The sequence below is a fragment of the Geospiza fortis genome, unplaced genomic scaffold (genome assembly GCF_000277835.1).
Source record: "Geospiza fortis unplaced genomic scaffold, GeoFor_1.0 scaffold145, whole genome shotgun sequence".
In the NCBI taxonomy this organism is placed as follows: Eukaryota; Metazoa; Chordata; class Aves; order Passeriformes; family Thraupidae; genus Geospiza; species Geospiza fortis.
This window is the reverse complement of record NW_005054362.1, coordinates 2,775,903-2,790,207: the sequence shown is the minus strand read 5'-3', so window position 1 is coordinate 2,790,207 and position 14,305 is coordinate 2,775,903. Positions and strand designations below refer to the sequence as shown.

Genomic DNA, 14,305 nt, shown 5'->3' with positions numbered 1-14,305 from the left:
CCTGCTGTTGCTAGCCTGCATTCAATGTTGTTCATTTAGTCAGGGAAATTGTGTCTAATAAATAAGAAAAGATGTGTGCTTGAGGGAACCGTGGCCACTGGTTTCCTACATTGCTTTCACTGCTTGATTGCATGGAGTTGGGTAACATTGGGGCTCTTAGGGGAAAATCAAGATTAATAGATCTTTAGACTCAGAAACTTGCCTTTAAATTTTCCTGAGAAGTACCTAAAATGTGTTGGGAATGGCATTAAGAAAACCAGTAGCATGTAGCTGTGACAGTCCCTGTGTTTCTCAGTGTGTTTTGTCTTGTTGTCGTAAAATAAGCACAGTTGAAATCCTGTGTCTCAGAAGAGCAATGAGCATTCATGCACTAACAACTGGGGGTTCTTGTTTTATCAACAGTTTGTTGCTTGCAGAGAGGAAAAGTAGTGAGGAGTTGATTTTGTGCTGTGCAGGGTTCCTGGAAGAATGATGATGTACAGCATTTTAACGTGCCTTCTGCCATCATTTCCCCCTCCTCCTTCTGTGCTAACTCTCCTCTTAAAGCTGTAAAGCTGCCGAATCTGGTCTTTTTCGGATTTGTGGGAAAATTAATTGTGTGTGACTTAAGAGCTCTGCCTCCTTCTAATTGAAGACATAGAGGACTGAAGCTTTGAAGAAAGCATAATTTTTCCCTAAATGTTCCCCAGTCATTTGAACTGAGTAGATGTTAATGAAAACCAGCATTAAAACAGACAAACAAGCGCCCCCCTCAAAGAAAAAAAAATTAAAAATCAGCTGAATAAAGCCCATTCCTGTCACATACTCACTAAACCATTCTCCAGTGCCCTTTGAAATAGGCAGCACCTGGCCCCAGTGGTACAGAAGTGCCTCAGCTGTGAGGTTACACTGGCTAAAAATTCAGCATTCTTTTTCTAACTTTCAGATGCAAAGAGAAAACGCAGCACAGACAGCTACTCATCAGATTCGTGGTTAGACATGGATGAAGAATCTTGTGATGCCCATCTCCAGGAGGAGAAAGATGACAGCTTGGATAAGAACTCCAAATCCTTGGTGGATGGCTCCTCCTCACCCAACAGCACACACTCAGAAGGGAAGGAGGCTGCAGGGAGGAAACAAAAAGCCACAGTAATGAGGTACCTGAAAAGAACTTTGTCTAATGAGTCAGATGACAGCATCAAATCAACGACCCCCACGGACTATCCCAAAACACCCACGGGGTCTCCCGCTACAGAAGTTTCAACCAAATGGACTCACCTCACAGAATTTGAACTGAAGGGTTTAAAAGCCCTGGTGGAAAAGCTTGAATCCCTCCCAGAGAACAAGAAGTGTGTTCCAGAAGGCATTGAGGACCCTCAGGCTCTCCTGGAGGACATGAAGGTGGGTGTGATAACTTGGTGATCCACACAAACTCTGCTCACACAGACTCTTTTGCAGAAGGCAGAGTTCTGCTGCAGTGGGGTGGCAGCTGTGTGTGGTGACCAGCTCAGGTCAGGCTGCTCTGGCTGACAGGGAAATGATTCCTTGAACCAAAGCTGTCGCTGGCTCCTGTTTGCAGCCAGGTTTGAGTGACACAGTCCTTTCTGACTGTCACAATAGTGGCCAAAAGTTTATATCCTCTCATAATTCAGCACTTGTTATGTTCCACATGTAAATATTATACCTCAAAAAGTCTGTTTATATTTACAGTTTTAATCAGCCCTTTTTGGTCTCGTGTCTCCCTGGTGTACACCTCATTAGCTGACACATACAAAATGTAAATACTTGATTGCAGCTCAGAAGATAGATTGTCTAACGCTTCCAGCTGCTTTTTTTTTCCTTTCACCTTTTTCATTTTCCTTTCCTCCATTGCCCTCTATAGGTTGATAATTATTCTCCACTGGTACAATATATTGGTTTTGGAGTTGGTGTGAGGAGTGAGTACTCACTAGTGACACAACTTCTCTGTGGATTTTCAGTCTGTGAACAGTATGGATCTTTAGTTACATATTTTTTATACACAAGAGCTCTGTAAGGCACAATCTGAGGGGGAAAATACGTGTTTATGTGGTAAATGGGGAGGGAGCCTGTACTATTTTAGTGCAAGTGGTGTAACAGCTGCTTAGAAAGGCTTCAAAGCCATTAGAGAAGGCTGAACATGTGCAGTGTGCAGTGGAACCATATTCCCTGATCTTGGAGCTTGGCAGTGTGATACACTGCTCTCGTTCTGGTAAACCACAAGAGCTCAGGAATTCTCTTCTTGCAAAATCAGCCACTTTGTACATGAAAGTGGACACACCTGCTCAAAGCTTGCAGATGTGGATTCACAAGCTTGCTCTGGGATCAGTCATCTTTTAATCAGAAATCAAAATGAAGACCAGAAGTTGAATTTGTGGTGAAGCAGAAAGAATGGTCATGTTACTTCTCAAGCTTGATGCCCAGGATAATTTTCACTTCAAAATCCAGAAAGGGGTGCAACATATAATGGCTGGTGCAGATGTTCTGAGTGGGATCCTCTCCCTCTCTGGATGCCAGACTCCAGAGTGCTGTGAGACATCTCCCCAGAACACAGCAAGGTACCATATGTGAATCTGGCTTAAAGCACTGTGTGGGAGTATCTGTTTTCCTATTCCTCTCCAGAGCAGTGGATTCACTGACTACAGAGATGGAGAGCTACAAATGGACTGTTAAAAAAAAGGCCAATATCACATTTTTGGTGATACTGTGCTGTAACTGGTATTAAGTGAGCACCTGCCAGTTATGGTGTACAGCTTGATGTTCCATCTCCTTTGATAACTGGTTGTGGCTTCTAAACTTTCTGTCCTTGCCAGCACATGCTGTAACCATCAGGATGTAGCCCAACATCTGGATACTGATGGTTCCCTGCTGGTGAAAGAGCCCATGACCACATCTAAACATCAGACACGCTGCAGGATTGTTTCCCCTGGAATCACCTCTGGATGTTTGGCCAGTCTGTGACTGATTAGCCAGAGTGAGACTTTTAAAAAACCATGTAAACTCAAACATCTTCTTGAACAGTGTCTAAAGAACTGCTAAAGAACTTTCTCACCCATCTTTGTTACAGTGTTGACCCACATATAAGCCAGCCCTCAGTCTTCAGAGAGTGGAACTCAGTATGGCAGAGTAAATTAATTAAAGCCCATGCAATCAGCTTCCTCCATAACTCCCTGTGGTTGCACAATCCCCTTCCCAGGTGCTCTGAAGGAATGGGGGCAGTCAGGGGCACTTGTGTACATTGCCTCCCAGGCCAGGGGGGAGTCCAGGATTCCCAGCAAGGCCTTCTCTTTGCTCATCATCAGATTGTCACAGGCAGCCAGTGACAAGGTGTGACCCATTCCCATCTACTGGGACCTTGGGTGCAGCAGCCATCCCTCCTTCCTGCCACTGTTGATGTGGCAGAGAGCAGTGCAGTGGAGCCAAAGCATCCCATCTCCTCAGAGCATGAGGTTTGTTTTATTCGGTTTATTCACTTAAAAAAAAAAATCAAACCCAAGTGTGTGAGTGTGTTTAGAGCTTTTACCTTCAAAGGATGGGGCGTGCTGAGGGAGGAGTTGCCAAGTGACAGATTTTAGTCCTCTGAGCATGCTCCAGCACAATGGTCCTTGCAGGATCTGGGGTTCCTTGATGTGAGCTGCAGCTGTTCCACCCTTGCTGTTCCATCAGGTTCTGATGTTCAGCCCCTTAGCTGGACAGGGTGAATCAATGTTCCCTTGGGGTTCCCAGGGATCCCCACCCTCTGCTCCACACATAATGGATGAGCTGTTGTTATCACTGGGAACTGGGGGAGATTAAGATAAAAGTAATTTTGGGTACTGGCTTTACATGCCACAGGACAGTTAGTGTATTTAACAATGATATGTGCAAAAGATGATTTTAATTATATTGAAACAGTCGTGCTTTAACATTTCTGCAGAGCAGGAGGTCTGATCTTTAGCATCCAAGCCAGGCATGAGGAAGAGCAGGAGCACACAACTCATGACGCCCTGTGGAAACTTAACTTAAAAGATTTGCCCTTTACCACATAAAAACCTAATGGCAGAGGAAGAAATACAGTCCATTTTCCAGAATGGTATTTATCTCCTTGACCACTGAATCATTTTCTCTATTTTGCTGCTAGTTTTCCAACCTGTACAGATAATAACGTGGGGTTTGCTGATGGCATCAGCAGTGGAGTGAGCAGAGGCCTGGCCCCTTTGCCTCACCCTGGTGAACACCCAGAGCAGCAGTCAGCTGTGTGACTGAATGGAGGCAGGAATCCTGCAGGAGCTGTGCTAATGACCCGTGCTGTGACTGGGCTTGGCTGTATTAACAAAGTTTATTTCATGGACAACCCAACTTTCAGCCATGTGATGTATTAATAATGCTTCCTATTAGAAGTACCCTTTTAGTGCACCCATTTGAGAGTTATTTTTAACAAATGCATAGCAAGAACATGCTCTGACAAAGTCTGAAAGCTCTTGCTCTGCTGGGAAAGTCTTAAACAAGTTTCTTCCTGAAGCAAATAAATCAGTGTTTATTCTAGCACTTTTATTTCTTAATGAAATACACTCAGGAACTTTTTTTGTATGACATTCAAGTCTGTCTTTGTGCTTTAGGAAGATAATTAATGTTTTCAGAAAACAGGATATGGATAGTTAAACTGGAGAAAGGAAACCATTTTATTCAGTGATGCGAAGTTTCACAGAACTAATCGGGTAGCTCACAAAGAATCCGTGCTTTGCCAGCTGAGCAAGAGCACAGTAAAGGATGGGTGACTGGATTACTGCTCTTAGTGGTAAACACAACCACAGCTATTTACAGCTATTTAATGTAAAGCAGGTGAGACTTTCTGAAGTAAAGTAATTTATTTTCCTTACCAGAAGGGAGACTGAAAACTAAACTAAGCCTGTGTAAATTCCTTACACATCATCTGAGCTCCAAACTAAGTGTGCCTGTGTGGTGGGGACACAGCAATCCAGAAGTGCCAAGTGCTGCCTCTGCAGATTGAGCACCCATTTATCACCGTGATCGATGGAGTGCAGCAGCACAAGGGAGGCTTATTTGCAGAGTGGAACAGGCCTCACTTGGAGAGCAGGTCAGTTCTTCCCTCAGCCCAAACAGGGAATTCAGTCCCTGGTGGTTGCAGCAGTGCTGGGGTGGGCTTATGCATGAAGAAGAGGTCACTGTGATATATCATCATTGTCCTCCTCGGTGTAGTTTGCACGCCACGTCACAGGACAGGTAAAGCTGAGCAGACCTTGGATTGTGGCACACATGAAACCCACTGCCAGGGATTCTCACCTGTGTGCAGCCTCTGATTTCTGCACAAAACATTTCTGTATGGTACCAGAGGATGGTAATTCCTCTGCTGCTGTTGGGGAACAGGATTGTGAGATCTGCCTCTTACTAATGCCACAGACCTTGGCCACTTCCGAGCAAAAACACTGCTGTTCTTCAGAAGGGCCTGTGGAAGCCCATTAGAGCAGAAGAAACTCGGTTTGAAGAACAGAGGTTGTCAAATATCTGCAACTCCTTGGCAGCAGGAGAAGATTCTTGTGCAAGACAGATGATATCTACTGAAATATGTTCTTACTTTTTCTTGCCAAGAAATCTTACCCCCTTCCCATTCTGATGACAGAAAAAAACCTCCCTCTACTGAATGCATTTCAGAGGAGTCATTCCTTGCTGTGCTTTTGAAATTAATGGCTAAGCTGAATTCTTCTACAGTTAATCAGCTTCTTCCCTTCATACCTGCTGTTGTCACCACAGCCCTCAAGTGTAATGAATCGAGCCACCTTGTGCTGGAAGAGCATCACGTTGTTCCTCTAACTGGAGCCCTATGGCTTTTCTTTATCTTCTTTTTTCTTGTTTTTAAGCAGGTGAACAAAACCCTGCCTCCCCCAGCCTGTTGTGAGCTGACACTTGACGCTGCAGTCAGCCCAAGTGTGGCTGTGCTGTGCTCTGTGCTGTGCTCTGTGCAGACAGCCCTTGTTTTCAGCTGCCTCACATGAGAAGCTGCCATCGTTTTGCATTTCTCCTTGGATAATATTTTCACGTGATACATATGATAACAAGAAACCTTCATTACCTTGCCAAGTTCTTGGAATATACTGTGCTTTCCATTGAACTCCGAGTCTCTGACAGTCGTTAGTGGAAATGTTAAGATTTTCTGTCTTACAGGCTTTCAGACCTAAGAGTAGCAAAGTAAAAAGGGATTAATTTGTCCTTTGTTTATGGCTCTCAAGCTGCCTCCTTGTTCTGGAGAATTTTGGCTTTGCAATGAGAATACAAAAGAGCTCTCAGTTTTAGGATTGAACTTTCAGAATGTGGTCACAGCTCAGTTAATGCAGTGATCTCTCTCCAAATAAAAAGGACATGAGAAAAGAGGTGCTCACTTCATCTCAGCATGGCCAAGAGTTAATTTGCCAATGATTAAAAGTTGTTGGGTGTTGCACTGGAAGAGCAGGTACAATACAGACTCTGCATCACAGCCAGGCTGGGACAAGCTGGGTTTTACTCCTCAGCTTTGCAACCCCCTGAGTGCAGCCACAGCACCAGGCTGATGAAACTGGGCTTGTTCTGGATCTCTTATTTTGCTTCCAGCCTGACCAGCATCCCCAACAGCCTTGCTGGGGTGCTGCTGTCTGCAGGGGCAGCTCTGTGCTGGGGCTGTGCTGGCTGCTGTAACACAACTCTCATGTAAGCACAGGCTGGGGAATTGGGCTGAGTGGGACAGGTTGTCTGAGCTCCAGGGAGAGAGTTAGCCCCAGGGACACTGATCCAAACTCAGGCTCCTGGGGACTGGAACATGCTATCACACTCTGGGCTTTAGTTGGAGGATTACAGATGAATTCCAAGTGCACTCCCTATTAAAACAATTACTGTATTTTAAGCTCTTTTGTATAGTGTGTGAAATTACTAATTACTAGAGTGCTGCACTGGGGACTGACAGAGCCTGCTGCCTGTTGTTGGCTAATTAAGCTTTTTTCATATACTTGGGAACAGCACCGCTGAACTTCATTGTCTGGGGTCATCTCCTAAATACTCTGTTGAAGTAATTTCCAACCTGCAGTTCTCATTTGTTCTATTGGAGCTTTTTTTTGGTCTTTAACCCATTGGTGCTGATTTTGGCCTTCAGTTTTCAGCAGCACAGCAGAATCCTCCTTCTGACTCCTATTTTTTTTTGTTTTCATTTCTTCCTTTTCAGCCACCTGAAGTCCAAAATGAAGAGTTTTGTAGCTAAATTAGTGAGCATGTAGGGAGTCACGGGAGGGGAGCGTGGACTGCTCCCAGCTGCACCATGGAGTGTTTTACCAGCTCTGGGTTGAGTTACTGGTCATGGGAGTGATTCACAGTGGTGGAAGCTGTGTCAGCCTGTGCAACCCACTCACGAAATTTCTAGAACAGTGCATCAAAGAAAAGGGTTTGGTGGGGGTGGAAGGGAGGGGAGACCAATCTTTTTCCCTTAATGCTGTCCATAGTCAGATCCTTTCCTGGTGATCTCTCAGGAACCTGAATGCCTCAGCTGGTCACATAAAGGAACTGGATTCCAGCAGCTCTGTCCTGCCCATCATGGGGGGAGGAAGGGCAGTGGGAATGATGATGCTCTTGGATTGCCATGTGCAAAAAGATGAAAGGCTCCAGGGTACATTTTTATTCTTGGCTTACCTGAATGATCAGGCATCTGAGGATTGCTCCAGACTACACACCTGATGCCTGTGATGGCTGAAATAACAGGGGCAGAGCCTCACTGCTTCTCAGGCCTTCTGTAGCCTTGATTAGGAGAGAAGGGTCAGAGGTGGGGTCAGTTGGGATTTAATGACCTGGATTTGAGGGAGAGAGGTGACAGTGGTAAAACACCAGTCTTGGACACACCAATATTAAAGAATTCTGTAACATTTGAGGTGATTGATGGCTGGTTTTGCTGCCTGTTTTGCAAGAAGTTTCACATCTTGGATGTTAATGAGAGGGTGCTAGAGTTTCAGTGGCAATTGGAAGTTTGGAAGCAAAAGTAACTTGCAGAGATCTTGTCCCTCTGCCATGAGAGCAGAGGCCTCTGCACTCTTGAGTTGGAGAAATGTTTCTCTGGTTAATAAAGGCCTTTTCATTTACAACAGAACATACTAAAGGAGCATGCTGATGATGACCAAAATCTTGCCATTTCGGGTGTCCCTGTGGTCAGCTGGCCCAAGAAGACCACAAAGGTAATGAGACACAATTACTTACTAACCATTGTTGTGCCTGGTCTGCTGTTTATTTATCTATCATCTGACAAAGTGCTGTGTATTATCTGTTGGCAGCTGCTAGCATTTTTAACACAAAATGTTTCTTTTAATGGTTTTATGATTAAGACTTGAAGCAAAACAAGAAAGTGCCTTAGCAGGGAGAAATCAGAGTTGCCATTTAAAAAGAATTTGAGCCTTACTTACCAGTATAAAACTTTGATATGTCTTGATCGTTTACTAATTATGGTTAAATCTAAAAATTTTGATGCATTTTGTGTAAAATTAAATGATGTGTAAATGCTACAAATCAGTCACTTAGGGAACACTCTCGTCTGAACAAGAAGATGTTTTTTCTCTTACACTGTGAGACTTCCTGAGTGCTCTGTACATGTGCCACTGTAGCTTTGAAGCATTGTTTTCTGTCCTTACAGCCTAATTTTTCCTCCTTTACATGGGAGTGATTATTTTCACTCTGCAGGAGAACCATGAGGTTTGCTTCGTTAAGGCTGATAGAGAATTTGAAATAATTAACGAAAGAACAATGTCAAAAGGCTGGTTGTTATTTATAACAGTGGTATGTTTACCACACTGCAGTTATTCAGCACGCTGTAAAAGCAGCTTTGCTTATTTAGAAGATGTCTCATCGCTTCTATTTTTACTTTCATTTTTCACTGAATTAGTTTTATAATCCATTATTTCTTTAGAAATGCTGAAGGGGTCGGTCAGCTTAAATCAGGCTTCGATCTGAAAATCTCTCATTATCCCTGTAGATACATTTCAACTAATTATTAGGGAAGATAATTCACTCACTTCTCACTTTTTGTGCTGGTGAACTTGGTATGGCACATGTAGCCATGAGAATTTGCTGTTTGCAGGTGGGAGGTAGGAGACCATAAACATGGAACTGCCAGAGGAGAGTGGGGCAGGATTCATCACGTTCCTTCTTGGTCTCTTTTTGGGTTTTAGCTCAGCATATTTCAGAGGAATTGGGTCTTGTTAAATACATATTTCCCTTTTAGCTTGTAATAAATCCATGGGAATATGCTCTGTGTTTAAAACATTGGTTTAGAAACAACAGTGGAAAACCTTGAGAAACAGGTGTGGGATTCTCCACTCCAGCTGGTTTATGGCTGTGCTCATGCCATGGTCAAGTATATTTTAGGCATTGGATAAAGCAAAATCTCTGTGACCAGAGAAAAGGTGGTGTGGGAAACATGTAAGATAAAACTGAGAAACAACTGACTCCCTTTTGAGCTTGTGAGAGAAGGGAGGATCTGAGTGCTTTGAGGCTTTTATAAGCTTTGGCATTTGTTAATGTTCTTGTTCACTTTATTTTGGAACCTTGATAAATCCTTCATTTCTTCTATTTTATTTCTGTGTATTGGCAATGTAACTGCAACTGTAAAGGATTTGTAATTTTTGTGACTTAAATCTTACCCTTTTTTGCAAAATCCATCTTGCTGGCTGCAAGGGATTTTTTTTCAGGTGTTTATTTTCCTTCTGCCTTTCTGAAAGCAAAAACATTCAGGAGGTATCATTCCCACTGGTATGACAATATCAAACATAGCAGTTAATAACAAATACAAGGAAAACTTTCACAGATAGTCAGACTTTAGTTTGGAAATAAACAAAAATTGATAGGAGAAAAAATGCTTTCACTATTCTCTTAATATTTGCTTTGCTTAATCTGTGATCAGTTTCTGTTATGTCTTATGTTTTAGTTCAAAGGTACACTTGCAGATAGGGCTGCACATTTCCCAAGAGAAATTTGTTGTGGTGCTTCTAATTGGCAAATGTCCTTGTCATCTTCCATGTTGCAGCTATTTCTCTTCCTGGGAACAGAGGCCAAGTGAACAGGCTGGGAAGAGGCATCTTAGAGCTGAGCCTTTGAGTTCCAAATTAAAATCTGTGGGAAAGACGGAAGAGGCATCTTAGAGCTGAGCCTTTCCAAATTAAAATCTGTGGGAAAGATAATATAGGGGAGATTTGTCTAAAAGCAGTTTTAGTAGTTAAGCTTGGTTATTTCTCCTTTGTTCCCTGTAAGCCCTGATAATGAAATAGAAGATTTTACAGAGAAGAAAAACCCTTAGGGACGGGGAAACTCCCTTGGAAAATGGATTGTAGCTGGTGGAGCAAGTCTCCATAGCCAGAAGATCCCACAAATGTTGAGCACAAGGCAGGGGAGTAAAATCTACCAGTAATTTTGCTTTCTGCAGTCTTGTAGTTTTTATAGGAGAAATGGCAGCTGTTTCCCAGTGCTCTCCTGAGATCCTCGTGTTCAAAGGGAGCAGGAGATCCAGTACAGCACAGTACCTGCTAATGTGGAGCTGCAAGGAGACATTTTAGTTGGTATCAGCTTCCAGGGACAGGAGGATTGTCTGATTCCAAGGCATGAAGGAAAAGAATGGAACTGAAATCCAGAAAGACGAAGCAGTACATGGAACAGAGTACATCTCTCTTGCTTTCTCCCGAGAGAAGGCTCCAGAAGAGATTTAGAAAGACAAGAGCGGCAGATGGAGAAGGAAGAATAAAGCCAGCATTAAATGCCAAAACATTTCAAAGAAAATGGAAATTACTGTAAAGAAAGGAGGGGAAGAGACTAGAAATGGCAAGAGAGCAGGATTAGGAGAGAAGCAAGGACTGAAAAGGGATGGAATGGGAAAAAGCAAAGAGCAGAGGGAGAGAACCCTGATTAAAGTCAGGGAATAGGGACAGGGAGTGTCTGTGTAAGTAACCCAAGTTGGGGGAGGTCGAGCTTGGTTCCATTGACTTGTTTTGAAGGAATGTGCCTTTGGTAACCTGAATGATTTTCGAAGCAGCAAATAATGTTTCCCTTTACACCCAAGTCAGTTTCTTTCACGTGTTGTGAGTGTGACATGAGCAGCGTGCACAGAGCTGCAGAAAGGCTCCTGAAGCCTGTGACATACTGGGGTTTAAGGAAGAAAATATGTTCATTCACCTCAGACCCCACTCCAGAGGGGAGGAGGTGTCATGGGCAGGACATTTCACCAAGTACAGGGCAGACCTGTCCGTGTGTCCTGGCCCTGCTCTGTCCACCTTTCCCAAAGCATTTGGGGCTGCCAGTCACACTGCAGCTCCCTGACAGAGAGAGTGGTTCTCTGGGCAAAGAAACAGAAGCAATGATCAGCAATGGTTTAGTGAGTAGATGGAATAACTGGGTGACATTTGATGATCTTGTGGTTCATGGACAAAATGGGAGGTCGGGGTCTGTGCCTGTCCCCAGCTCTGCTGCAGCACCTTGTGTCGTGTGAGGTGAATGGCACACTCCTGCTCCCTGAGCTTTTCCTGGTGGAGATGGGGCTTCCCAACTGAGAGCCTGTGAGGTGAAATTAATGGTTATAAAGATCTCTTGCATCTTCAGTGAAAAGTTCTGTAGTAAAATGTAGGAACCATTATTGTTTTGTGGTAATAAGAGAGATGGAGTGTGATTCATAGACACCTCTTCAGATTATATTTACTCATCTTTATGGAGCTATTTTGAGTTGCTTGTACTTCATATAATTTATTGATAATTATTTAGCACAATAATTACTCTCCTTTAGGCACCTTTTTCCCCCCCTTTGGAAACTCTATTTCAGTAGAAGCAAGAACCTGTCTTTTTCTTTTAGCTGTACAGTAAGAGACAACAGTCCAGTGCCAGTGGTCTTAGGATATGTACAACAATCCTAATTTAGGCCTGTTGAAGGAATCAGGAATGTGGGGCTGAGTGGATCTGTGAAACCTGCTTGTCCTGCTGGCTGACAGTTCCTGCACCTCCAGGCAGGACATTTCCCAGCGCTGCCGGCGCGGATGCAGCTGTGGATGTGCAGCCCCCATCCTGTTCCTGTGCTGGGGGCTGTGCAGCACTGGCCTCTCCTCACTTGGTGCAGGGCTCAGTGTTATCTGGGGGGTTGCAGTCATGGCTCATTAAGGTTGCAAAAACCTCCAGGATCATCAAGTCCACCCTTCGTCCAAATCCTGCTGTGCCATGCTGTCCAAAGGGAAGAGCTCCATAGGGCACACTGCCTTCAAACGCTGGGTTCTTCAGCAACTAAAGAGGAGCAAGGAATCATCCCAACTAACTTCCACCCCATCCCTGGGACATGAACTTTTGGGTGGTGTGAACAGAGCCTAAACCTGATTTTCCACTGTGGCAACTCACAGCTGGTCACTGGAGCAGGAAGCTGGTGCCTGCCAAGCCCAGCCTCCAAACCCATTCCCATGAGTTACTCAGCCCTGCAGTACCAGAGTTCCCATTTATCTGCACAGGAATTAGGGATAGTATTTTATTTAAGGAACTCAGAATATGGCTTAAGCAGAAACCACATTTTTCAAACCATTTCCTATTTCTGGAAGAAAACAGTCAACTCCAGCAGCATGTAATTACACTCTGTGGCAGTGCCTTCTGTTTTTATCGTGATAAAGATCTTTAGTTGTCTATGAAGAGCAGCTATAAAGAACTAAAATATGTTTGGACTCTCCTGTTCTGTGAAGAGTTAGAAATGCAGACTGGGAGCTGGATTCTCATCTCCTTACCTGGCACAAAACTAAAGCCACTGCATTTGCAATGAGAGTGAGTGTCCAAATATATTTAGGACTGGCTGTGAGCAGGAGATGGAGCTGTAATTTTCAGGAGCTGGTTAACAGAGCTGCCGTATGTGGCTGTTTCTCTGATGCCTGTTCATACTCTTTCTCCATGTAATTTTTACCTGTTGATTTTAAAAGAAGATAGCTGAGAAGTCTAATAAGGAAATGGTAATATTCGTATTTAATGGAATACTATTAATTAGTAAAGGCCACGAACTGAAACTTTGATTGGATTATTGTTTTTTTTAAATACCAGTTTCCCTGCAATTGGCAGTGCAAATAATGTTCATAGTTCTGTATCAGGGCCTGAGAAGCAGGAAGAAAAAGTGATCATTGAAAAAAAAAAGGAAATCATCTCTCAGGCTGGTTTTTTTGGGTTGGGGTGGTCGCAGGAGGGCATCATATTGAAGGGACCCTTCTGGGATGGCAGCATCTGATTTCTGTCATTAGTAAGTTCTGTCCTACAGCAGTTTAGTCTGTACCCCATTATTTTTACTAGAAGTCTTTTTGGAGAATTCTGCAGACACATCCATGGATCTGAAAAAGAAGGATTAACTCATATGAGCTGATCTGTGAGAGGCAGAGCAAAAGGCTGATTCCTGAGGCTGAGGAAAGTCATGTTCCACCAGCCCAAGTCCTTGTGGCACTGTCCTGTTCCTGGTGCTGCTGTCACAGCTGCTAAAGGAGTCCTAGGGACAAAGCAGTAATACAGAGATTCCCTTTGCTTATCTGCCCTGTTAAGATGGAAGATGATATCTTCATCTTTTCTGCTTAGTTTTCCCTAGTAGAATTTTTTTCTCTCTGTGAATTTACCTAATAATTTGTGGAACCTGTTGATCTTTTTGATCTCCTCAGCATCCTCTACCAGTGTCCCCTGCGGTTTAATAAAGCTCTGTGTAGATAAGTACTTCCTTATGTTGTTTCAGATCTGTCCTTCAATATCATAAACACACTTCATGCCCTCTGTATTATGCATTCTGAGAAATTTGAATGAGGTCTGTGTTCATCTCTCTGCTGTCAATGATTTTTTTATGCCCCATTACTGTGTTTCAGTTATTCCCAAACTAAAAATCACAAGTCAGTTCAGTCTTTTCTGGTACATAACCCATACATTTGAGCTTTTTTTTTTTTTACTCTATTCTAGTTCCATTATAGGTAATTTTGAGTTGAGGGTGAATGTGGGACTCCACAACCACATACATTCAAGATGTGATGTTGGAGAGCAGAGACTGGCAGCACATGCCTGGTTCAGCATGGCCCAGCAGAGTTGAAGGGGAGATGATTGTTGTGTGGACTTCAGGGAGTATAATCATCAGGGCAGGAAAAGAGTTATTTAAGCTAATGGACAATGTTGGCATGGGAAGAAGTGAATATAAACATACCAGAAATAGATTTAGGCTGGAAGTAAGATTTCAGATCATTGTTCACAGTCTGAACCAAAGAGCACACAAGAAGAACAGTGGACAGCTGTGGTGAAAAGGGTGGTAGATTTTTAGAATGAACCTGTATTTTAA

General features: G+C 43.4%; 1 protein-coding gene across 6 annotated transcripts in view; it reads left to right on the top strand.

The window, feature by feature from the left end:
* KDM2B (lysine demethylase 2B) overlaps nucleotides 1-14,305 on the top strand; it is a 104,754-nt gene that overhangs the window by 58,600 nt on the left and 31,849 nt on the right. For all 6 annotated transcript variants that reach the window (XM_005424021.3, XM_031059499.1, XM_031059500.1 and 3 more), the window contains 2 exons: nucleotides 926-1,380; nucleotides 8,097-8,183. In XM_005424021.3, the coding sequence (XP_005424078.3) occupies nucleotides 926-1,380; nucleotides 8,097-8,183 (542 nt within the window). The remainder of the gene's footprint in view (nucleotides 1-925; nucleotides 1,381-8,096; nucleotides 8,184-14,305) is intronic.